The 19,104-nt window shown below is 39.9% G+C and overlaps 1 protein-coding gene and 1 long non-coding RNA gene across 3 annotated transcripts in view; one reads left to right on the forward strand and one right to left on the reverse strand.

Moving 5' to 3' along the window:
- LOC122985399 overlaps window positions 1–5,764 on the forward strand; it is a 365,027-nt gene extending 359,263 nt beyond the window's left edge. The window contains exon 3 of the long non-coding RNA XR_006404104.1: window positions 5,533–5,764. This is a non-coding gene — a long non-coding RNA (uncharacterized LOC122985399). The remainder of the gene's footprint in view (window positions 1–5,532) is intronic.
- The window catches only part of LOC122985311 (receptor-type tyrosine-protein phosphatase beta-like), a 45,540-nt gene that overhangs the window by 9,260 nt on the left and 17,176 nt on the right, over window positions 1–19,104 (reverse strand). For both annotated transcript variants that reach the window (XM_044355867.1, XM_044355868.1), the window contains exons 8-24: window positions 18,544–18,810; window positions 16,183–16,446; window positions 15,539–15,802; window positions 14,319–14,582; window positions 13,825–14,088; window positions 11,803–12,072; window positions 10,184–10,447; window positions 8,675–8,941; window positions 7,484–7,789; window positions 7,067–7,339; window positions 6,282–6,425; window positions 4,933–5,188; window positions 3,517–3,629; window positions 3,244–3,349; window positions 2,311–2,388; window positions 942–959; window positions 757–838 (exon numbers count right to left, since the gene is read on the reverse strand). In XM_044355867.1, coding sequence (XP_044211802.1) covers window positions 757–838; window positions 942–959; window positions 2,311–2,388; window positions 3,244–3,349; window positions 3,517–3,629; window positions 4,933–5,188; window positions 6,282–6,425; window positions 7,067–7,339; window positions 7,484–7,789; window positions 8,675–8,941; window positions 10,184–10,447; window positions 11,803–12,072; window positions 13,825–14,088; window positions 14,319–14,582; window positions 15,539–15,802; window positions 16,183–16,446; window positions 18,544–18,810 — 3,500 coding nt within the window. The remainder of the gene's footprint in view (window positions 1–756; window positions 839–941; window positions 960–2,310; window positions 2,389–3,243; window positions 3,350–3,516; window positions 3,630–4,932; window positions 5,189–6,281; window positions 6,426–7,066; window positions 7,340–7,483; window positions 7,790–8,674; window positions 8,942–10,183; window positions 10,448–11,802; window positions 12,073–13,824; window positions 14,089–14,318; window positions 14,583–15,538; window positions 15,803–16,182; window positions 16,447–18,543; window positions 18,811–19,104) is intronic.

Genomic DNA, 19,104 nt, shown 5'->3' on the forward strand with positions numbered 1-19,104 from the left:
TTTTATTTAAGTTTTTTTAAGGAAATCAACTTGAGTTTCCACTTTAGTTACTTAATAGAAAATACAACATTTCCCAACATGATCTAAATGCTGTTTCTACTGAATTCTGTCTTTATTTATTTTGTCGGCCTGAAAAAGCAGTGAAATCTAAATTTAATGAGTTTGAAATACTTCAATCAGCCTAAAATGTTTAAATTTGTAAAACTTCCTTAAAACTGTTAAAACCTGTAAATCTACACACATGTTCATCAGTATCTGCAGCTGCTTCAGGGTTAAATATTGCATGAAAAGTTGTTTTCTTCAACATCAGATGTTTAAAACACTCTCGGATATCATCCATATATTAAATCTAACTTGTGACGACAGGAAATTACATTTTCATGAACCCTCCTCTCCATTAATCCTCCTCGTTAATGTCCTTGTTAACTACATGAGCTTTTCTACATCCTCCAGTCTTTACTGGAAGCAGCAGAGCATCATATAAGTGTTGAATTTTCAATAAACAAATGCTTTTATCAATTTAAAATGAAAATATTTAGAATCAGAATCAGCTTTATTGGCTGAATATGTTTCAACAAACTTATTTATACCTTTTGCAGAATGAAATCTTGTTGTTATTGGAGAGTTTGTTAAGTTTAATGTGAATATCAACACTTTAAACACTGGATAATTATGAATTAATACCATGACGGCTGGTAGACTGAACAGAACAGCTGTTAAATGTTGTGTTTTTGTAAATACAACCTCCTGACTCACCTCGTACTCCTCTGACAGCAGGTAGTTGGAGTCGGCCTGCAGTTTGTTGTAATGAGACTCAAAGTTCAGGATTTTGATGGGACTGCGGGAAAGAAAATGAACGTTTATAACGAGAAAAAAACATAAAAAGAGGAAGCGATGAAATAAAAAAGCTTCATAACAGCAGAAATGTTTGGATTCGTTACCTTGAGATGCGACGGTTTCTGAGAAAATAAAAGAAAGAGATGAATGTTAATAATCATCAGACTGATTTATTGAGTTCAAAAGAAGCTGTTACATCAGATGATCTCCACCTGGACACAGATGTGAACTGAACACAGTGTTCGACACGCACAGACACGTCTCGGCATGATTCAATGATTTGTTCAAAGTTACAAAATGATTTAATGAGCTTTAAACTGCATCAGCTTGCAGGGAGGAAGGAGTGGTTAAAGGACGGGTTCACAGTTTTTTCACGTCTGTCTTAAACAACAAGCAGGAGCCCAAATGAACAGTTTTCTTCCTCTTGTTCATACTGACCGTTAGAAGATCCCTTTATGATGCACTTACAATGGAAGTGATGGAGGACAAGTTTATCTGAAGCAAACATGAAGCTTCAGCGTCCAAACGAGTCAAATCAAGTAGATATCTTTCAACGTTACAGTCTTTTTAGTGCCAAAGTCCCTCTTTTTGTTACTATACTTCCACCTGCAGCTCAACAGGGAAACACTGTCCGAGGAAACACAAAGAGGGAATTTGATGCTAAAAAGACTGTAAATGTGTCAGATATCCACTTGATATGACTAACTCAGACTGCTGAAGCTGAATAGAAGCTTCACATCAACTTTTAAATGACTGTGTGGACACACTGTGGATTTTGACCTCCATCACTTACATTGAAAACACATTTGAAGGATCTTTTAATATCCAGTATGAACAGGAGGAATGATTACAGCGAGGAAAACCTCTTTCACTGTTCATATTAAATGTCTTATAGATCATTACACACTATATATATATTGTTTGATTCCTGTTGTTTTTGCTTTATTCTTCATTTATTGCAAAATATTATTTTCTTACTCAGACTGACAGTTATTATCAGTGATCATACTGTAGTAGAAGTACTGTATCAACCTCAGTATTACATTTACATCAGTGTTATTATTAGTATTACTGTAGAAATAAAGTATCAGCTTTAGTACTGTGACAGAAAAAAAAAAAGCTCATCAATGTGCTGTTATGATGTCAGCTACAGGTAGATCCTGCTATTCTCTTTATATTGTTTACATTTTGTCAAACTGACTCCATTAAAAGTCTGTTGAATTAGCTGTTAGCAGCCCCTATCTGCAGTGTATCAATGGATGTACAGACAACCATCACTGGATTACAAATTATTAAGTTCTGAAGCCTTTTTTCATATCATCAAACCTCCCCTACAGACACAAATACAGTCCACATGGAGCTTTAGTCTCATTATATAAGTATCAGGATTAGTGTTAGTATAAATAGTGGTAGTATTAGTAGTAGTGTTGTAGTATTATTAGTGTTGTTTCAGTGTTTTAGTGTTCGTCTCACCCTCTGACCCCGGGGTGAGCTCCTGATGTTGAGGTGTCTCTCCTCAGACTCATCCTGACTGTCGCTCTCTCCTGCACACTGATTAAAACACACACGGCAGACCTTTACACCTCTATCCACCCACGACACACACACACACACACACAAACACACCCCACCCAGGACACACACACTAACACACACACACAAACACACAAACACACTCCACCTAGCAACACACACACACTAACAAAGCACAGTTTACACTTTTATTTATCCGGGAGCCGTGGTGGAGTAGCAGGTTTTACAGCACCACCCTGCTGCACCTTCGTACACTAACACACCTTCATACACACTCGCCGAGCACTTAATTAGGAACACCTGCTCAGTCTGATGCAACAGCTCCGCCATAAACTCTACTTTCATTTTTAGTTTTTGTTGTAAGAAAGGTGATAATTCTACTTTCTGTTTATTATTGAGGTCATAGCGGGTGGTGCTGGTGTACCGCATTATATTTAAAAGTGTTCCTAATATTTCACCCCTCAAAACGTTGATTATTAAATACAATTCGGACATTCAGGTGATATCTAAGACAAGAATCGACATGAATACGCGTCCACGTCAGTTGAAAATGTTTTAAACTTGTGGTAAAAAGTTGCATGTGGCTCCTGGAGCTTTATGAAGCTGCTTCATGAAAGTACAAAGAGGAAAAAGTGTAATTTACTGATTTGATTGATGCTCAGTTCAAGTGTCATTTTAGGAGAAAATAAACTGTAAATAAAGCTGAGAGAGAGCCTGAGAGACAAAACGCAGGGCAAAAACACATCACTCACTGCTGCCCGCTACAGGAATGAGAGGAGCTAAAACAGTGAGACGTTCAGATTAAATATGAAGCTCCACCCTGACACGGTGTTCGCCCGGCTGACAGAGACTCATATGTTTGTAGAAACTCACACTTTTCGAGATTTCTGTCTGCAGACGAGCAGAACGCTGACTCCCACCATCACAGCGATCAGAAACATGCCGGCGCTGATTCCTTCGATCACACCGCTCAGAGGCTCTGCAGGAGGAAACACATTTTATTTACGTCCTTCTCCCGCTTTTCTGTCTCCTGATAACTCATAATACTTTTTATCACTTAGTTTGGAAGGTTTCTTGTTCTCTGCTTCATGATAAGCTGATTAAAGCTGCTGTCTGACCGCAGAGTTCATGTTTATTTGTTCTCACCGGCCTCAGTGACCAGAGGGAGGGACAGGTACGTGTCGTTGTACAGAGGCGAGGAGACGATGAAGCTGTTTCTATCTTCATCGAACAGCTGAGTGAAAGCTCGAACGCTGAGTCTGGAGGACAGAACAGAGAGAGAGAGAGAGGAGTTAGAGTAGGTTACAATGGAAAAAATGTGTTTAATTCAGTTGTAGTTGATTTTTTTAGTGATCTTTCCACTTCAGACTTTAAAGGATGTTGCTGGAGATTTCATGTTTGGAGCCGAACCAACAATGAACTGATCTATTTACAACTATTGTGTGTGTATCCAAAGCCTGATATATCTTATTCCTCTGTGCTGTAAACCTCCGTTGTTGTCCATAAACTGCTCTTAAAAAGCTGCACTGGGTGACGTGTTCCTTCATCCCTGAGGATCATGGTTGAATTAGTTTGTTTAGAAACAGCTCCAAAGACTAATAACAGCATCATGTTTTCTCTGTAAAGTATTTTTTTTTTTTTGTAAAGTATTTCTGTGTCAGGAAGAGGCCACCGTGCATGCACAAGCGATCTGCTAGCTTGTTGTGCTACGTATCATCTTGACTTTGTACTATTTGTTCTTACTTTTGCTTTGTTTTAGGCCAAAACACTTTAAAGCTGAAGGTTATTAAAGGAGCTGATTTAAATGAAGTTGGCTTTTAAAAAAAGATGTTTGACTCAACAATCTCAAGAGAAAAGAGCGTCTGCATATTGAATATATGCTCCCAAAAAATCAGTTAATAAAGACGACATATTCTGCACATTTCTAGGTCTATATTTATGTTCTGGGGATCTACTGGAATATCTTTAAACTGATTATTTATCTTATACTGGTCCTTTATGCAGCCCCTCAGTTCAGCCTCTGTCTTGAACAGCTCCTGTCTCTTTAAGGCCCCGCCTCCTGATGAGCCCACTCTGTTCTGATTGGTCAGCTTCAGGAAGCTGCATTAAGTCCGACGTCAACAAACCATGAAAAAATATATATTTGTGGGATTTCACTGCTTTTTCTCTTTCTTTACTCGAAACGCCAACTTCTCAAATACATTAGTACATGTTTGAGCCAAAATATGAACACAAACAACACATGGAAAAATCCTAGCAACAACCTTAGCAATCAAGGCTATGGAACGGATGTCTGTTTATAGGCGACGAGCCGACGTCAGTTCATCAGCGAGATGGAAAAAACCGTCGCAAACGAAGCATTCAGAGCAGGTTGAGGCCCTGATTTTTGACTTGCAGGCAGCATTTGTACATATGTAGTCTATATATTGATTGACATATTGATTGGCTTGACCTGAGATCAACACCTGGGTTGAATCAGGTAAAGTTTATACAGTAAATGTTGAATATCTCCTGATGAAGACATCATCATCTCATCTCATCTTCCTCCATCTTCCCTCGTACCTGTAAGCAGTTTTAGGTTTGAGCGGTCCGTCACAGAACTGGTTCCTGTTTCCCTCTGGGTCCAGGTCTTTGTTGTCACAGGAGCCTCCCAGCAAGTCCATGCCCGTCCCCACGCTGATGTCGAAGCTGTGGGAGCTGCTGTCGGTGCAGCGGCTGGGGAAGAAGCTGGTCTGGTAGGACTTTATGGAGCTGTTGGATTTATAGTCCAGGTAGGAGGGCAGAGGGTGCTGCTGCTCCGGCGGGACGTTCTCCATATCTTCAAAAGAAAACACAAAAAGAACAAAGAAGACGGGGATTACAGGAACTGTGAGGGCCGCAACCATAGGTTTTGTATAATTTTATACATTTTTTATTCATCTAACTGTTAAATTATAACTTTAACCCTGAAATCTTTTTATTTTTTTTCTATTTCTTGGACAAAAGCGGCTGTTAGAATATCGACTCCAGTGGATTTACCTACTAAATGACTTGTTATTTTGGGTTATTGTAACTTTGGTGAAGGTGAATTGCAGTTATCTTCCACCTCAGCGTGTGTTTCCAGGTGTTTTATGTGTATAAAGTAGTGTAAAAGCTGCGTGATATCTGATAAATTGCCTCAAGTGATGTCACTGGAGTCAGCGTCGGTCGGGGCTGAAGACTACGAGTCTGAAAAGTAAAAGAAATCTTGGGGGTGTGGAGGTAGGAAGAAGTCAGGTTTACAGGTTACATTAGCTGCCACTAGCATAACACACCCCCAATCTCCCACATATCTGTCGGCGGTCGAATTGCATTGTGGGTAATGTAGGCGCCGGGTTTTGATAAGGAAGAAGAATGTGTGGAATAAAAAAGACGATATCTCTCCTTCTGTCACATCGATTTTCATCCTTTTTTTTTTTTTTTTTTTACATGTCCGTCATGACTTTGATGATGTTACAGGAGTGAAATTATTCTTTTATAAGTTAAATACACGTGTCAGCAGCCAACCTTTATGTCAGACGCTTAATCACAGTTGGAAAAAAAAGTGTGAAAAAAGAAATCCTGTTTGTTTCCTGTTTTTTTACAGCAAAATGACACATCCTTGTTTTTTTTTTTAAATCATACTGAAATTGTCAATTTTGTCTATTACAATTTACATATATTTATTTTGTTTTGTTTTAATTCTTCGACTGTATTTTTTTTACATTTTTCTGTAAAAAAAAACCTTTCTCATCTGTGAGTTCTGTTATTAATTATCTTTTCTCTGCTTTCGTCCTTGTTTTTCCTTCTTCCTCTCTCCTCCTCCTGTAGGCTGGAGTCAGTTTGAACTTGAAAGGTCAGTTAGTTTAGATTAGTTAGTGAGATTATTTCTGCCTCCGTCACGGTATCTTTACCCTCCGACTCCGTCACCACCACGGTGAAGAACGTTATGGCTCCGTTGGCGTCGCTGAACCAGCTGCAGTTGAAACTGAAGAAGATGGAGGACTTGGTGACCTCAGCTGACTTCTCATCGACCCGGATAGGGGGGCGGGGAGGACCTGGAGAACATTTCAGACATTTTTTATTATTTTAAGACAGCAGATGTCTGAACTGTGGTCATGAAACAGTCTCCAGATCATTTTATTGATGCTTTTTTTCTATAAATTCGTGACACTTCAGCCTGTTTCTCCAAATTTGCTCTCAGCTTTAGGAGTCACTTGTTAATCTATGTCTACGTCTTCAGTTATGAAACTTTTGGGAAACACCTCTAGAAGTTAAGAAAGTTCGTAAGATGGATTTTATCATCATCTTAGCCTTAACCTCTTAACATAAGCCGGTTGTAAGCGTCTTAGCATCACACAGTAATGAATAAAAGCAATTGGCGGCCACTTGGAGACGTTCTGGAGAGGTTCATGGACACCAGTGACACCATAAACTAAAAACTCCCTAGATCTGATACGGTTAGGTCTAGAGGTCTTGAATTTTACACAGGTGTGGTTGACAAGATGTAGAAGGTATGTGCTGATTTGCATAGTTCTAGCATAAAGTATGTCCGAGTTATTGTTATTCAAATATGACTCACTTTTTTTGAGCCATATTTGAACTCGGTTGTGTTTTAGCCACATGCTAAACAAGCACACATCACCAGAAACTAAGAGACCTTTCAAATGAAGCCTCACAGTTTCTCATCGTGACTTACTGTCGATCATGGTGATCACGCTTTCTCGAGCCGCCTCGCTGGTGGTACTGTCGGAGTTCACCTTCACGCAGATGGTGTAGCGTTTGTGGGGAACCAGCTGGCCGATGAGGTAGGAGGTGGAGTGGGTGCGTTGTGAGTAGATCAGCTTTTGGGTATCCTGGTGCAGACACTCGATGATGTAGACGTCATAGTCGGCCTGCGGGGGTGCCCAGGAGCAGGAGATGGAGGTGGAGCTCTGAGGGCGGCAGTGGAGGTTGTGGACTGGCTCCGGCTCTACAAGACGAGACCAGAACTTATATATATATATATATATATACTGTTTAAATACTGTACAGTTTTAAGTTTCAGATATAATGTCTGAGTTTGAATTTAAAGACCGACTGTTTGCTATAATTGTGCCGTTGTGCTGCCACCTACTGGTGCGGATGCTGTTGTGGATTGGCAGGCTGTAGGTGGGCGTGGCCCCGGGCTCCGTGGCGCCGGGCTCCGTGGCCCCGCTGATGGCGCGGAGGCTGAAGTTGTAGAGGCGTCCGGGGTACATCCCCCTCAGGATGCGGCTGCCGGAGGTGCGGCTGTGGTACGGGTTGATGACGGACAGCTGGTCGCGAGGAGTCCACTGCAGGTCGAAGTCGTCGTAGTCGGAGCCGACGGGGCCGCTCCAGGTGATCTCCAGGGAGGTGTTGGTCACCCCCCCGAACAGGAAGGAGGTCGGCGGATTGGGAGCTGAGGAGAGCAAGATAAACGAGAGAAAAACATTTTTGTTGCTTGTTGGTGGAGATGGAAGATATTCTCATGTTATTATATTATATATCACATATAAATCCTATGAAACTATTAACTAACTTAACAATTTTAGATATTAAATTAAACTAAACTAAAATATGTTGAAGTTGAAGTTATAATCCTTCAGATATTCATGAAATCAAACCTTGTTTTTCATTTTATTTTTGGTTCTGCATCATACATTCTGTACTGAAATAAAAACATTAACATGAGTCCATGTTGTGAAACAAAAAAACATGAAAACACTGTTTATCTGTATATGTACATATAATAAATATAACACTGAGTGGGGCCATTTTGAATACTGAGTACCTTTACTTATGTATGTAGGAATTTGAATGCTTTTACTTGTAAATAGTATTTTTATACTGTAGTATTGATACTTTTACCTTTGTAAAAGGTCTCAATAAGGGCTGCAACCAATGATTATTATCATTATCGATTAATCTACTGATTATGTTCTTGATTAATTGTTTGGTCTCTAAAATGTCAGAAAATTGTGGAAGAAGCCCGCCACAAGCTCCCAGTGACGTCTTCAAATGTCAGATTTTGTCCACCAACAGTCCTCAACCCGAAGATATTCACTTTACTGTCATAGAAGACTAAGAAAACCAGAAAATATTCACGTTTAACGTTTTGATTTTAGCCATTTTTACTTAATTAATTAATTTCCTGCCGACTAATCGATTGATTACCAATGGTTAATAGAAACACCAGCTGACGAGCTAACTAACTAACTAGCTGCTCATCGTGTGTTTATCTTATATTCCAGGAATTCCAGGACCCTTGAGAGCGGTAACGATCCGGTCTGTATCTGCGTCTCACCCGTCCTGCCCAGCGCGCTGGCTCTGTTGGCGAGATCTTCGCTGAGACTCAGCACCACGGCTCGGTACAGCCGCCCGGGTACGAGGTTACGGAAGACGAACTCGGTGACCTCTGACCCCAGCTTTTCCTCCGCCTGCTGCGAGCCATTGGGGTTGTAGAGAGTCAGCCGGTAGCCGCTCAGATCGCCGTCGGCTCGATCCCAGTTCACCCACAGAGCGTCGGACTGGTTTCCGGTCTGAGCCTTCAGAGACGCCACCGCTGCCGGGACTGAAGAGGAAAACATTCAGACGGTTTTATTTAATGAAATACTACTGAAAACATGTCCAATGTACTTTGGAATTTAAATTTTGATGATAACATGTTTCTTTACTAATTTAATTAATGTTCAATTTTGTACAATATTAAACACAAAGTTTGACATTTGATGTATTTTATCAGAATAAACTTGTAGTCCGTAATAATAACAATAATAATAATAATAATAAACTTTTAATAAATACATTTATATGGCACTTTTCAAAACATAAATAAATAATTCAGATAAAAATATATAAAACTGAAATGATAAAACAACAATAATAATATGAGATGAAGTACATTAACTTTTTTAAATAAAATAATAAAAAAATAATGTGTGTTATAAATGCATCATGATTCACATCACGTTTAAAGAGTCGCCTCAGCTGTTTTTATTTTATTTCTGCACTTTCTTAAAGTTGAGGATTCACTAAAGACTATAGATTAAAAACAGAAATGTGGGTCATACTCCAACAACACTACATTTGTTTTACACTACATTTCCCATAATGCACCTGGATATCTGTCTTTCAACAGAGCCTCCCTGTTAAGTGAACAAGCCACGTCTCTCAAACGCCAGTTTGTGTCACTCTGTCTGATGACATCACTGTGACATCATCAGGCCACATAAGACATCATGCAGCTGTTTTCAGAGGCTGCAGCTGTTTAAAGCAACAGAGAACATTTACTCAAGTACGCTATTAAAGTGCAAATTTGAGGTATTTGTACTTTTACTTGAGTACTTTTTCCATTTGATTCTACTTTATACGCCTACTCTTCCTTATTTATCTCAGAATTTTCTGAGTATTTATTGACTTTTAGTAATTTATTGTACTTTTTAATCAAAGTATTTATGAGATGTATGACGTGTAGTACTGTTGAATTATTTGGTACTGTACAGTAGTGTCTGTCCAAGGTCAATTTCCCTCTGGGACGATAAAGTCTTATTTCAGGGGGTCAATATTTTTCTCTTCACTGCACTTAATTGACAGCTGGAGTTACTTCAGATTCAGAATTAACATTTATTATTATGTATACATGTTAATGCATCAGTACTACAGATGTACTTTTACTTTAAGTACATTTTGTTGATTAAGACTTGTGTACTTTTGAATTTCTGGACTGTGCAACATCAGCGGAGTTCTCCTTTAATACCTCCAGACTTTTCAGTTGTTTTATCCACCTGTGACCCACCACCCTGCTCCTCCTCACCTGTCCGGGCCAGGATGAAGGAGTCGTTGGTCTGCTCCCCGCTGCGGGTCTGTAACACCACCTTGTACTGAGCTCCGGGTCGGAGGCCCTGGAAGGAGTAGATCTGGCTGTTGGACTGAACGGGGCGTCGCTCCTGCAGCGTGTCGTCATGGTTGTACAGGGAGATCTCGTAGGAATCGAACTCGCCCTCCGGCGGAGACCAGTGGAAGGACAGACTGCTGGTGGTGTTGGTTTGAACGGACAGATCGGTGACGGCTGCAGGGTCTGATGGGGACAGGAAGGAGAGACTGTTTCAACCATCACTTTTGTTTTTACTGATTCAGAGTTTCTCCTGTTAAAGTAGGAGTGAAACCAACTATTAAAGGGCAGGTTCACAATTTTTCAAGTCTGCCAAATGAACACTGACACGTTTTTTTCTTGCTATCATCATTCATCTGTTCATACTGACCATTAGAAGATCCCTTCATAATGCACTTACAATGGAAGTGATGGAGGACAAGTTTACCTGAAGCTAATAAGAAGCTTCAGCGTCAAAACGAGTCAAATCAAGTAGATATCTTTCAACGTTACAGTCTTTTTAGTGTCAAAGTTCCTCTTTTTGTTACTATACTTCCACCTGCAGCTCAACAGGGAAACACTGTCCGAGGAAACACAAAGAGGGAATTTGACTGTATATTTTAATATCCAGTATGAACAGGAGCAATGATTACAGTGAAGAAAACCTCTTTCACTGTTCATATGGACACCTGACTGTTGTTTTACACTTGAATGAATGTGAACATTTCCTTTAAACTGTTGCTTTGGACGGAAATCATCGACATCTTTTCTATTTTAGTGTTTGAGTCTGATTTGTTTCACAGTTAACTGAACTGGTCCCAGTCTGACTGCTGTGGTTTAAATGGGCTGCACCCACCAGGTATCAGCTACGTATGTTTGCTCTGAAACAGCTGTCAAAAACATCCAACTATGGGACAATATACAAAATATTACAGGAAACTATTAGTGGAGTGTTTTCAGGCAGGTTATACTTTCTTAATGCAAAGCTGCAAAACATTTCTAAATTGCTTAAATTAAATTAAAATTGAAATAAAACATCTAAATAAACTGTAATGCCAATCTTTTAGATCATTTAACAGATTGTTTTTTATTGCGTTATATTATATTTCTATGTTTAATAAGGCCTAAAAATGACTAAAATGTCCTGATTATGGATCCATTAATGATCTAAGAGAGAATGAACCTGATTTACTTTAATTAATTTAATATATATATATATATATATATATATATATATATATAGTTTACTGCTTAGTTTTCTTTGTAATATTTTTTTCATGTATAAAAAAAGAAATTATCCATCCTTGACTGCTATGAATTAATTGTTGGAACAGCTGAACATGAGATGCTCTGTGAGTCGCCGCCGCCGCCATCACTGTAGTTTTTTCACTAACACTACTTCAAAAATTAATTTCAATGTTTTCACCTTTAAGGATGTTACACAGATGTTTATAAATAAATCATTCTGAACTTTATAAATAAATAAAAATAAATCCATTGTGATATTTTCATTCACTCAACCTCAATCAGTTTCAGTCTGAGAGAGAAACAGGAAGTCTTACTTGTGCGAGCCTCGGCGCTGACCCCCAGACTGTGGACCCCTCCGCTGGTGGTCTGGACCAGGACGCGGTACTTCTTTCCGGGGGTGAGGCCGTCGAACCTGCACCTGGTGCTTCCGGAGAGTCGGGAGGAGTTCGCCACCAGACCGCCTCTGTCGTCCAGAACTTGCAGGTCGTATCCATCAGACACGCCGAGAGCTTCCTGCCAGCTCACCTGCAGGCTGCAGGTAGACTGAAGGTTCTCCACCCGCAGAGCCGTCACCGCTGAGGGGACTGAGCAGGAAATACACGAGAAACACATGACGGTCAGGTGGAGAAACAAGAAAAAACTATGTTCTGATACACAAACCTGTTCTCAGTTTATTTAACTAAACACTGATTTTATTTATAGCTCACAAGACTGAAAGGTGGGAAACACCTGGTTTCATCTTTAATTATGTGTTTGAGTTTTATAAACATGTTTTTAAATGTAAAATATTAATCAGTAAAGTAACCAGATTAATATTGTGTATCGATTAATCTGCTAATTATTTTCTCAATTAATAGATTAATTGTTTGGTCGATACAACAGTGAAAAACATCCCGGTTTCTCTGAGCCCAAAGTGACGTCTTCAACTGTTGTTTTGTCCGACCAACAGTCCAAATCGCAAAGATATTAAGTTTATAATGATAAAAAACAAAGAAAAGCAGCAAATCATCACACTGGAGAAGCTGATGTCAGAAAAAAATTGGAATTTTCGCTAAAAAAAAAAAGACTCAAACAATTAATTTATTATCATAACAGTTGCAGATAAATGTTCTCATCAGTGCAGCTCTAATATGATGCATTTTCCTCTGAAATGTAGTGAAGTAAAAATTAAAAATAGTCCAGTACTTGTGTAAATGTACTTTTTTTTAAAAGCTTTTAGTTACTTTCCACTTGTGCGAGTGAATAAAACAGAAAACGATCCCAGCTGAATATTTAAGTGTATTTCCTCTAACGGCCACTAGATGTCACTAAATCAGAGTTTCTGGTATTTGACTGTTAAAATAGTTCTTCTTCACTTTCAAGTTTCTTTTGAAAGACAATAAAGCCCTGAGATCTTTATCTTTAACAACTTCATTATTAATGAGTCTCTGTTAAGAAGGTTTCAGTGACCTGAAGGATTAGTCAATAATTGATTAATAGATCCATAGAATGCCACAAAATGCCAAATATGCACTAGTTCCACTTTCTCAATTTTGAATATTTTCTGATTTTCACTGTTTCATATCAGTTTAAACTCAAAATGTCATTTGAAGACGTCACTTTGGACATTTTTCTCTTATAGACAAATTGATTGTATGTCAGGGGTGGAACCGACTCAGAATTTTATCAGTCGAATCAGACTTGGCTGTTCAATACAATGATTCAACTATTCATTCTTTTTTATCTGGCGATCAGAAAATCCTTTGGCAAGAGTTTCAGTGGTGATTTCAACTAGATTAACATTGTCAAATGCAACAAAGTCATAGCAACATGTTTTTGAACATTTAAAAATTAATAAAAGACAGCTGCATATGATGCAAGATTTGAATTACGGCCTATTTGAATCGCTAACATATGATGTCAGGCTCATATGTCGCAATGAGACAGGCAGCACGCATGTATTTTTGTTTGAATCAAGCTCTTACAGCCTATTTTTCATTTCGTTAAAAACATGTAAATGCATAATAGCTTCTCTCATCAGTTAAAAACCAACAAAAAAAATTATTTGAAGAATCTCAGTCGACAGATGATTCGACTCAACGACTTTCACGGGGAAGCTCTAGAAAGTAACTAAGTACATTTACTCAAGTACTGTACCTAAGTACAATCTAAAGGTACTTGTACTCAAGTATTTGAGTATTTCCATTGTCTGCTACTCCACTATATTTCAAAGGCAATTAATGTGCTTTATACTCCACTAACAGCGTCCACTGCTTCATCTACAGCACGTCAGTAAAAGTTACACTCTGTAAAAACTTTAAGATATAACTATTCAGTGTCCGTTGTGTTTTTCTGACCTGTGCGTCCGCTGGCTGTGTTGTTGTTAACCAGCTCTCCGCTGATCGACTGCACCGTCACGCTGTACTGCTGTCCGGGCTGCAGGGAACCGAAGTTCACCTGGTTGACGTGTTTCAAGACTGGCCGGACGTCCAGCTGGCGGCTCTCTCTGAACAGAAACACCGAGTATCTGTCCACGTCGCCCTGACCCGGCGTCCAGCTCACCTTCAGACTGCCGCTGTCACCGCTGTTACTCACGTCAATGTTCTTCACTTTACTGGGAACTGAGGAGGGAAAACACAGATGGCAGCATCTTGTTTAGTGTTTTCACCTGCAGAATTTCAGTTTTTCATTTCATTGTTTCTGCAGAACTTTTAGGAAACCTGGACACCTCAAAATCCTGAAAGATAATAGATGATAATAATGAAGATGATAAGAAAATATGATCTTTTGAGACTGTGGGGGCTCCGTAGAAACTCCCACTTCAGTATCTCCTGATCACAGTGTGTCTCACCTGTGCGGCCCTCGATAAACTGGGCCTTCTGGTTGGGGCCGCTGAAGGTGGAGACCAGGATCTTGTAGAGCCGTCCGGGTGTGAGCGATGACAGGACGCACTCTCCCACGCCGCTGCCCAGCGTGGTCGGAGGAAACACCTTCATGTCGTTGAACAGCAGCTGCACCTCGTAGTGATCCACGTCACCCGGAGGCGCCGACCACGTCACCCGCAGGTCCTCGGTGCCCTGCCCGGCCAGAGACAAGGACCGCACCGCAGCTGGGACTACAGGACGGACACCAGACGGTCTGGAGTTAGTCAGGATATCTCAGAGGTTACTGCTAGTCATCTGAGACTTGATTCCAACTGATGAACTGATAGATCTTAAAACATGATCATGAAATAATTAGAGTGACAGGAACGAGAGACCAAAACTTGCCGTAGCTTTGTGCTCTTTCATTTTGTTTTGTAACCCTGCGACTGATGTGAGAAATGACCAACACTTCTGGACAATTTATGAAGTGGTTGAAGTCTTGCAAACTTTCTCAGGCCTGGAAACGTGAACTAACTGTAATAATAACATTTGGTACAGATATTTATGTTGCTAAGAGGATATATCCTGGTGACTCTGGTGATTGTCTGACTATTTTCTGAACATTATTTACTTTATTTAATAATTTATTTGATTGTATTCATGTTTTTAAACATTTTATTCCATCTTACCTGTTTTACCTGTCATTGTCTTTTAGTGGTTTTTATCTAATTCTGATTTTATTTGATATCTATTTTACTGGTTTTTATTTTTATTCATTTTTCTACTTGTGCATTAGTCTTTGTTTGTACTGTCTACATTTGTTCTGTCTTATCAGCTTGTCAGTCATCTGTAAAGCACTTTGCTTTTGCTGCACTAACCTGTATGAAAGGTGCTATATAAACAAAGTGTGATTGATTCATTAATTTGCTTCTAGCGCCACCAAAAGGTCAAAACGTCCACTTAAATGAGAGTAACTGTACTTTGAGCTGATTGCTAACATGCTAAACATTAGCATTTTAACATGCTGACCATAATAAAGTTAAAAGTGTTAAAGAAGTAGAACAAAAGGATTATTTATGACTGTTACAACTGGACATGGATGGAAGCTGCTATACAAATAAAGTTTATCATCATTATTATTATTATTGTGCCCCATGACTGGTAAGTAAAGTGTTCACGTATCAGCCAAAGGTCAGAGGTCACTCACAGGTGCGTCCGTGTGTGGAGGCGATGGTCTCGTAGCTTCCGCTCCAGGTGCTCACCAGCACCGTGTAGAGTCTGCCGGGAACCAGGTCAGTAAACATACACTCGTTCTGTGTTTTCGGAACCGTCTTGTTCTGCAGGAACATGTTGTTGTGTTTGATGGACACTTGGTACAAGTCAAAGTCTCCGGCCGCGTGACGCCAGTACACCTTCAGGCAGTCGTCCCGGGCGCCGTGGATCGCCGTGGGGTCCTGCACCTTCGACGGCTCTGAGGAAGGACGGCGGTCAGATGAGGTTAGTAAAAAGTTTTTGTTGTAACTGTTGAATCATGATATCCTTTAAACTTTTTCCCAGCTCAGCTCTGACCCACAACATGCTTCTCATGGACGGATTCTTTCACTGATCGGTTTGAAAAGCTGGAACATGTCAGTTTATCAGTACTTCTCTGTAATACTGCTGCTGTAACACCTGAATTTTCCCTTCTGTAGATCAATAAAGGCTTATCTAATCTAATCTCATTTTCTGTCATTTCATTATATCGTCTCTAAATTTATATCATCACATTTTGTCTTTTTCATCTCATCTGTTATTTGACCTGAGTCTGACCTGCACCTCACCAGGTCCAGATGCAGCCAGTGATGTACTCACGTGTTCTCGCCTGGACGAAGGTGTGGTTTTCGTAGTTGCCGCTGCGGGAGGTGATGGAGATGTTGTAGAGACGTCCTGACACCAGAGAGTTAAAAACACACTCGGGGCTGGATTTAGAAACAGCCAAAGTGTGAACCTTCTTCTCCCGGTCTCTCAGCGTTACAACGTAACTGTCGACGTCACCTAGAGCCGGACGCCACGACACGCTGAGGAAGTCCATGCGCCCGTTATTACTGACCGTTACCTCGCCCACTGCACCTGGGACTGAGGGAGGAGAGATGATAAAAAGACAAAGAGAAGAAGGTCAGACATGAGGCTAAAAACATTACACTCATCATTATACATGTTTAAAAAATAATGCAGAGCAACGGTGGGTAAATCAACCCAAAGAACGAGAACTTTTTCACATTCAATAATCCCTTTTTGTAGTCAAACAACATGTTTTAAATGTATTGTTGGTAGTTTTGTATTATTATAATGAAGGTAAAAGGTCTTTGGGGAAATTTCAGAAATGCTCCTTTCAGCATCCAATGGGTCCAAAGTGACACCTGCAAGTATGTTTACATGCTGCAACTGAGCAGCTAATTAGCTATCTAGCTGCTAACTGATGTTAGCGGGACGCCCCCCCCCCCCGTGAATGTTTGTTTGGTGGCTCGTTGAACAAGCCAAGCTGCAGGACAAGACGTGTGTTCATGTTTGTTAGTTAGATACCAAGGAGACTTTAGCAGGAAAGCTAATGTTGTTGTTGTTCAGAGTCTGTGGCTCTTGTGTTGAGTAGCAGGATGCAATCAGGCTCAGTGTGACCGTCTGCTCTGCCGACATAGAACGACATGTTACTGCTTCGTGCAAGCTACGTAAGCGGATGGTGTAACGGTATTTCATTGAAATATTGTAATTTAATTTAAATATTGTCGCCATCATAAAACCAAAGAACTTAAAATATAAATTTCTCCCTTTTGGTTTCAATTTTTTTTCTCAAAGGAGAACACAAGACAAGCGATTACCAGGCAGATATGTTGCTGTAGGAGACAAATAAGGCAGTTAAAGGCTACTTCGATTTTTAATCATTCTTTTTTAATCTGTCTCTTAAATATTCCGTCAACATTACTATATTTTTTGGCATTTACAGTTCAGTTTACTAATGTCAACTGATACAGCACAAAAGGTTGTATGAGAACCATTCTCTAGAGACTGGAGAAATGGTAAAACCGGTTTTTGGCTCGTAATCCAGCACTGCATCATATTTTCTATGAGTTTTTAAAAGTCTTCAGAGACTTAGAAAATATTGTTCCAAATGCTTTCCAGCAGCAGTAAAGTTTTCTTGTTGGAATTCAACAATGAACCTCCTCCTCTTCCCTTCTCCTGACAGGAAGTCTACATACACAGACCTTGACGTGTTTTTTTTTGTCGTCATTGTCGTATGTTTCGACACTTCCTGAAAATTCCAGATAAATTCCTGCTTCATCAGATAAGAGCGAGTTTTCAATAATATCCTGCTGTTCGTCTGACACATACACAGCCGATGGACGCGTCTATTGTCACAGACAGTAAACACAATGACATGTTTTAATATTGTTTGTTGTGACTACGTGTTGTTATGTAACTGTGCCAGGAATGTGACAAAAAATGTATTTCATCATAATCATCAGATCTAACGACACAGGAGGATATTTACTGAGCCTCTCACATATTACCATCAAATCACTTTGCGATTTTATTGATGAATGAATGATGAACACGTGTTTGAAACCGCAAGCGTGATTTTTGAGTTTTAAACATGAAACTCGTCTTTTTAAATTAGCTTTCGGCTCGGCTACATTATATGCACTATATTATTATTATTAATTGTAATTTATTTACTATTACTTCTATCTGTTTGATAAAAGTTTTACACCTGCTTTTCTCAGATGTTAAATTTCAGTGTGACCTCAGTGGTCAGTCAGCTGTGATAAATCAGTTGCAGATGATATTTGCATCAATTCCGCCTTTATATAATTTGCACCTCTGAACAGGAACATCTTAAAATACATATGACACCAAACACACCGTTTTCAGTTTTTGGTGCTGCTTTTCTTCCATTTTACCAGCACAGAACCATCCTTAATTTGAGTTTTGGACTGACAAAACAACTAAAACTAAATTTAAAAAAAAAAAACTAATACTATATTATAGCTATTAGTATAGTATTTAAATTTTTACACTGAGCTTTACTGCCTCACTATATGACTGATGCTCAATTGTTGTGTATTTTAGTAGAATATTAACTGAAAATACCCAAAAAGTTCTGAACTGCCATCAGAGTAAAGTAAAGAGGTGCAGGTCTGACTGGGTCGAATAATAATCAGTCCTCGTCTCTCTTACCAGTGCGTCCCTCTGCGACAGTCTGTCTGGAGGCCCTGCCGGCTCTGACGGTGGTTAACACGACCCTGTAAAGGGCGCCGGGCCTCAGAGCGTGGAAGCTGAGGCTGGTGGTGTTGGCCGTCACGCTCTCGTTCTTGATGACGCTGCTGTCGTGGACCAGCAGGACGCGGTACGAGTCCAGATCCCCGGAGGCTCGTTCCCACTGCGTGTGGAGGCTGTCGGTGGTGCCGCCGTTAGAAACCTGCAGCTGGGTGACCTGAGCTGGAGCTGAGAGGACACACAGGAGACACAGACGCTCACACACTGACTCCATCTTTGTTTTTAGTGTTTCTGCAATCAAACAGTGTCTGTGAGAGAGATAAAGCTAGGTGGTGTGTAGCTCCTGCTAACTTAAAGATACCTCCAGACATGTAAAGGATTTAGCTGTCAATTCTCAATCTCACGTGCAGAGTCAACCAACCATGATCTGATCCTACAAGTATTGTGTGTGTATATCTGATATATGTTATTCCTCTGTGCCATAGACTTGTGCTACATATCACAACCTCTTGACTTTGTGCA

The sequence above is a fragment of the Thunnus albacares genome, chromosome 7 (assembly GCF_914725855.1).
Source record: "Thunnus albacares chromosome 7, fThuAlb1.1, whole genome shotgun sequence".
NCBI classification, from domain to species: Eukaryota; Metazoa; Chordata; class Actinopteri; order Scombriformes; family Scombridae; genus Thunnus; species Thunnus albacares.